Source organism: Onychostruthus taczanowskii, unplaced genomic scaffold (assembly GCF_017590055.1).
Source record: "Onychostruthus taczanowskii isolate IOZ18803 unplaced genomic scaffold, ASM1759005v1 scaffold25, whole genome shotgun sequence".
Lineage (NCBI taxonomy): Eukaryota > Metazoa > Chordata > Aves > Passeriformes > Passeridae > Onychostruthus > Onychostruthus taczanowskii.
Window position 1 is genome coordinate 8,784,163 of NW_024499796.1, and position 6,306 is coordinate 8,790,468.

At 52.1% G+C, this 6,306-nt stretch overlaps 1 protein-coding gene across 1 annotated transcript; it reads left to right on the forward strand.

The window, feature by feature from the left end:
* Window positions 1-1,277: 1,277 nt before the first annotated feature.
* On the forward strand, window positions 1,278-5,035 carry TMEM250 (transmembrane protein 250). Its single transcript, XM_041406989.1, has 3 exons — window positions 1,278-1,413; window positions 2,477-2,631; window positions 4,488-5,035. The coding sequence occupies exon 3, from the start codon at window positions 4,594-4,596 to the stop codon at window positions 5,011-5,013; it is 420 nt and encodes a 139-aa protein (XP_041262923.1). The 5' UTR covers window positions 1,278-1,413; window positions 2,477-2,631; window positions 4,488-4,593; the 3' UTR covers window positions 5,014-5,035.
* Window positions 5,036-6,306: the final 1,271 nt, after the last annotated feature.

Here is a 6,306-nt window from a genome sequence, read left to right on the forward strand (position 1 = left end):
TGGTTTTTGTCACAGAATCAGGGAATGGTTTGGGTCGGAAGGGACTTAAAACCTTATCTCATCCCGCCCCCTGCCAGGGGCAGGGACAGCTTCAAGAGACCAGGCCAGCCTGGCCATGAGCTGAAGGTCACCTAAAAAATTAGAGGGGTCAGCCTTGGCAGCGGTGCACACACGGGTTTGGAACACTCAGTGGAATTCCCTGGGGTTTTCTGGATGGGAGGAAAGATCTTTCCCACCCGAGGGATTCCTGCACTGCCACAATTCCATTCAGCAGCACCCTCGTGATTCCCCGAGGCGAGGAAGACAAAGTGCCTTCGTAATTTTGTTGCTCGGGCTGAAATTCCCATCTCTGGGTTATGGCTCCAGTCCCAAAGAATAGCAAAGGGAAATAAATTGAATGAGGGTGGCTCTCCTGCTTCTCCAAGTCACCAAGCAGCTGCTCCCAGTTCCAAGCTACCGGGGAAATTTATCAGCTCCTCACATCCCCTTCTCCCTGCCACAGGGACGTGGAGATGCCAATTTCCCGGAGAACTCCCCAGAATTCCCTTATCCAGAATTCCCTCTGGCGTTTCAGGATCAAAGTGCTCCGCAGGGCAGGGGAAGGGCCCGGCAGGAGCTCCGGGACACCGGGAGGGCTTTGGGCTGTGCAGAGCAGCAGCTCTGAGAGGTGACAGATGGCCCCAGTTATTATTATTTAATGTTTTTCCACTGTGACAGAAAGCGGGGCAGGGAGCCAACGCCAAAGTTGTGTCTTCTTTCCATTATGGAGAAGAATTCCGAATTAAGTCCAAGGGCAACCAGCAGGGAGGAAGTTGTTTTCCTTCCCTTGTATTGTTTGGAATTTTTCTCCATCTGTTTGTTTTTTAGGAACTTTTTGGGGTCTTTTGGGGACTCTCTGGACAGCTCTTGGGTGCTGATCTGGTTACGCTGGAAACGGAACCTCAGCCCTCGTGTGACCCCGGTGTGACCCCCGGTGTAATCCCCGCTGCGACCCCCCAGAGTGACCCCCGGTGTCACCCCTCCGGTGTGACCTCCTCTGTGTAACCTCTGGTGTGACCCCTCGGTGTGATCCCCGGTGTAATCCCCAGAGTAACCCGCGGTGTGACCTCCTCTGCATAATCCCCGGTGTAATCCCCGCTGTGACCCCCGGTGTAATCCCCGCTGTGACCCCGGGTGTGACCCCTCCGGTGTGACCAGGCCCGGCCGCCCCGGTTGCCAGGGCAACGCGTCCCCGCCACTTCCGCCGGGGGGGGCGGCGCGGCGCGATGACGCCATCACCGCGCGCCGCCGCTCCCCGCCCGCCGCCGCCGCCGGAACCGGAGGAACCGGAGCCTCCCCCGCACATGCGCAGAGCGGGCGCCCGGCGGCCCGGGCCTCGCTCCGCCCGGGCCCGGCGCGGCCATGGGCACCACGGTGAGTGCGGGGCACGGCCCGGCGGTGCGGCAGCGCTCGGTCACTGCCCGCCGCGCCCGGGGCTCTCCGTCGCCGGGGTGAATCGCGGCCGAGCGGGGCTGCCGGGAAGGGCAGGCCGAGCTCCCTCCGCAGCCGCGGTCCGTGCGGGATCGGTGTAGGCGGAGCTGGCGTTTCCGCCGCTCCCGGCGCTCGTCCCTCGGCTCTAACCTTTATTTGTCATTGTCCCCAACCTCGTGCGGCTCCTCCCGGAGCGCTCGGGGCCCACCGGAGGGTCCCGTGGGCTGCGGGCGGGTGGGAGCTGCCGGTGCTCCCGCTCCGGGCGTGGGGAGCGCCCCGAGCCCCGGTGGGCGCGGAGGTTCCCGCTCGCTGCTCACCGTGCCGCCCTCCGTACCGGAGAGGGAGGGAAATCTCCTGGAAACGAAAGAGTTCTGGGCGTTTTTAACGAGCTGGGGGTGCCGGGGGGACACGGAGGTGGCTCCCCTGGGGATCTGGGACGGTGCCCCGGGATGACCCGGCCGGCCCCAAAACGATGGAGCGGTGTCCCAGCGTTGTGTGGGCACCACGGGCGAAACACGGGCTGGGGGATAATCACAGCATCGCCGCAAGTTTGGGGCTGGAAAGGACTTAAAAACTCACCCCATCCACGGGCAGGGACGTTCCACTGTGCCAGGCTGCTCCAAGCCCTGTCCTGGGACACTTCCAGGGGCACCCACCCCGTGCCAGGGCCTTGCCACCCTCCCAGGGGAGGATCTGCTGCTCCACGTTCAGTTTGGAGAGTCTGTGCTCCCTGCGTGTGTTTCACGTGCCCCAGGACATGAAACATTCTCTCTGTGGCAGGAGAAAGTGAGCAGCACAAGATTTTCTGTCCTGGCATTGAGTAGCAGCTCCCTGATTGTTCCCAGCATGGATCACAAGCTGGAATCCTTATTTTGCTGAGTGCTGAGCTCTTTTTAGAGTCTTCACGGGTTTAAAAATTCTTGCTTGAGGAGAGGCCTGGTAAATGCCAGCACTTTAATGCACAAAATGAGCGAATTGAAAACGGTTTTGTTGTTTTGTCTTTTAGATCAGCTCCTGTGCAGAGAGTTGTGAGTTCGTGAAGCACCTCAGCAGTTTCTGTCGCTCTTCCTAGAAGGTGTCACAGGAAAACTTCACTCTTTTGTTCCAAGAACTGAGTGGCATCCCAGAACGGCCTGAGTTGGATGGCAGCACCCCTAAAATGTAATAATCCAGAGTTTCTTTTGTCCTCCCAGTGTTCCAGTGTTGATGTTTGAGTTCATCCAAGGAGCATGAACCCACCAGAGGCAAACTCAGCTGTGCAAGAGTTTGCTGGAAAAGTTTGTGAGGGAAGTTGCAAGGAGAGGCTGCATCGTCAGGAATGGAATATTCTGGATCCCCAGCCTGGGATTTTTGACCTGTCTTGCTTTAGACCTCCAAAAAATACCTCTGAGAGCAAACTGTGAGCAGTTCACAGCCACCATGGGGGAAGTGTGTGGGGTCCCCTGCTGCAGAGCTGGGTTGGGTTTAGGCAGTGCTGGCTCAGAGTCTGAGCAGTTCCTGTGCCTTGCTAAAGCCATTTCTGACTGGCATTTCCTGCTCCTGACAGGAAACAGGGCAAGAGGCACCCACAATTATGAGGGTGTCTGTGATGATTGAGGAGAACCCTTGGTTTCCTGAATTCCTTAAATGATAATTTAGCCCTTACTCCTTTTTGGGAGTCCCTCATCCGTGCAGAGACAATACTGGCTCACATTTCTGTAAGGGCAAAAAGGAATTGGAACGTGGGGCTGAGCAGATCAGAGCTGGAATTTCCATTTCCATGGAATTTGAGGCAGGAAGCAGGGCAGAGACTTCCCCACTGATACACATTGAATCAGAGAAGGATTTTTGGTATCAAAACTACGATTTCCTGCAGCTTTATCATTTGCTCTGTGGTTAGTTCTGTTAGTAATGAAACTAAAGAATTCTTGAAGTAACTCTTGAATTAGTTTTAATTTAAAGAACAGTCAGATTTTGGGTTCAGCAAAGGAAAGATCTGCCTGGGTCTGAGCACTTGGGTGTGCGAGGGGTCTGGGGAAGTCCCTGTTGTTTTCCAGCATTATCTGATGAGTGCATTGTCATTTCATAATTCCCGGAATTTGGCACATCAGAAGCCTGGGGTGAAGCAGAGAGCAGCTCAGAGGCTCCTGCTCATCACTCACACAACAACAATGGGTGTGTGGAAGGATGTTAAGATTACAAATCCTAAACACTGCAGAAGATCAAGATAATTTCACTTATCTCTGCAGGTCCCCAAGGGGAGGAATAAACTGGTGGCTGCCTTTGAAAGGCTGCCTGGCCTGGCCTTGCAGTGACAGTGAGAGCACAAGGCTGGCCTGAGCCAGGGGAGGTACATCCTGTGGAGTGTGAAAAACACGATTGCCTCATTGTTCTTCCAAGACCTTCCATTATTTTCAGTTTGTTTATTTGGTGAAGCTTTGCCAAGTTTGGAAATGAGCGCAAATCTGGAATGCACTTGCGAAAGTACTCAGAGAACTCTTTTTTTTCTTTGCTTTTAAAGGAAATGTGACCCCATGTGCAAACACATACATTAATATTACTGCTCTCACATGAATATTATTGCTCAGGTGGGTGGGCTCTGGAGGGTGGCTCTTAGATTAGGAAAGATCTATGAATTAGCCAGGATAATTTCAGACCAAAACTCTTGCTGCATTAACACTGGATAAAGTTTATAACAAGCTACAAGTGGTGCTGGCTGGGGAATTTATTTGCAATCTGGCATGGAAATAGAGCGTGTTTGTGTGGGGAATAAGAAGCAAAGAGGCAAAACAAAGACGTTTTAAGGGAAGAAGCTGAGATTTGGAAAGCAATTGTAAGGAAGCGCTGATACAGAAATCGGCTGGGATCAGTTGCTCTATTCAGCAGCTTCAGGAGAACCCAAACTTTGTATTGTCTGTGTCATTTAGAGAAAATGATATCGAGAAAATTCCTCTTGTCTGTGTTATTTAGAGCAAATTCCTCCTGTCCGTGTTATTTCTCAGCACCAAACCAACGTGCTCGCTGTGCCTTCCCCGCAGGTGTGTCCCTCGGCGGCCATCCAGCCCAGGGTTAGCTGCGCCGCGTCCCGCTGCCGTCTGATATGTGCCCCGGTGGCCTGGGGCGGGCTGCTCGGGGCGGGGCCCGATGCCGGTGATCCCCATTCCCCGGCGGGTGCGCTCGTTCCACGGCCCGCACACCACCTGCCTGCACTCGGCCTGCGGCCCCGTGCGCAGCGCGCACCTGGTGCGCACCAAGTACAACAACTTCGACATCTATCTCAAGTCGCGATGGATGTACGGCTTCATCCGCTTCCTGCTGTACTTCAGCTGCAGCCTCTTCACCTCCATCCTCTGGGTGGCTCTCTCGATCTTGTTTTGCCTTCAGTACCTCGGCATCCGCATCTTCCTGCGCTTCCAGTACAAACTCTCCATCATCCTGCTGCTGCTGGGGCGGAGGCGGGTGGACTTCAGCCTCATGAATGAACTGCTCATCTACGGGATTCATGTGACCATGCTGCTGGTGGGAGGGCTGGGCTGGTGTTTCATGGTCTTTGTGGATATGTAAATAAAACCAAGCGCATGTGGGATCAGGAGGTGACTTTTCTTCCAGCCCCGAAATGTGTCAATATCCTCTTTTTTTTTTTTTTTAATATAAATTAATTTATTTCTCAGTGATAATTTTTGTGGATAAATTAACGTGCTTGTCTCTGGAGTTTGTATCTCTTTGGTGGTCAAGGTGCCATTTTGATGATCAAAGTGCAACACTTGACTGGGTGTTTTATTCTTTGCACGGTGCAGGTTAGTGTAAGTTCCTATTAATCCATAAGATCCTATTTTCCTGCTGTTCCTGTATTCCTGTGGCCATGAAAAAGGCAGAGATTTATCTGGAGGACAGAAGCCAGATAATTTTGCACTCCACACTCTTAATCCATCCTTACCATTTTCCTAAAAATGTTCCTTATTGTCTCAGACATGTAATAAGTGTCTTTCTTGTAGGTTTTAGTTTTGCATATTCCCAATAAGAATCTGGGCCCAAAATTCAACAGACTAGGGCTTTGGGATTTTTTTCCTCTTTTATTTTTAGATTTATGCAAGACATACATTTGCCCCACTCTCCTGTTTCATCCACTTTAAGGTGATTATGTAGCTTTGAGTGGCTTTGTCCTTTTCAGGCATTTAGTGCTGAGTAATTGAGTCTTTCCCTAAGAGCACAAATCCACAGGAGGGATGGGAGCAGGGCTTGCTATCATGTGCCCCTGAAATTCCCAGTCACGGCAAATATGTTCTCATTTTGCAGTGATTAAGGGGGACCCATTGCACTGATCCTCAGTGTTCAGATCCTGGCACTTGCTTCTGCTTTTCCCTCAATTGATTCGTTCCAGCTTTCTCACAGAGATTCTTCTGTCTCACGGAGCACAATGAGGTGAGACTGTCTTACCTAGGAGAGACTGGAGGCAGAGTGCAGTCTGAGCTGGCAATAATTGTTCCCTGAAATGACACAAATTGTTCTACCTCTGCAGCAGGGAGAGGGAGGGTCACTGTAGAGCGTTACCTGCAGCTCAAAAAGGCAGCTGAATTTTCAGCTCAGTTCTGCTGGTCTTGATCTAAGATGTCACTGTGCAGTCAGTTGAGTAACTCTATTTATGGAGCCCAGAAGCTGGCCTAAAGTTTGTTTTTATTCTGCTTTTGTTTGTTTGTTTTGCCTTATGATGGAATATTGCCTTTTTCCCTGCATTCTTTAAGGAACTGTTTGAAAACAAGTTGGTAACAATTCTGCTGAACCTTTTTCCCTCCCTCCACAAAATCTTCAGGGTCAATCGTAGGGAAATAAGCGAGAGTGAAATTATGTGGCTGATTT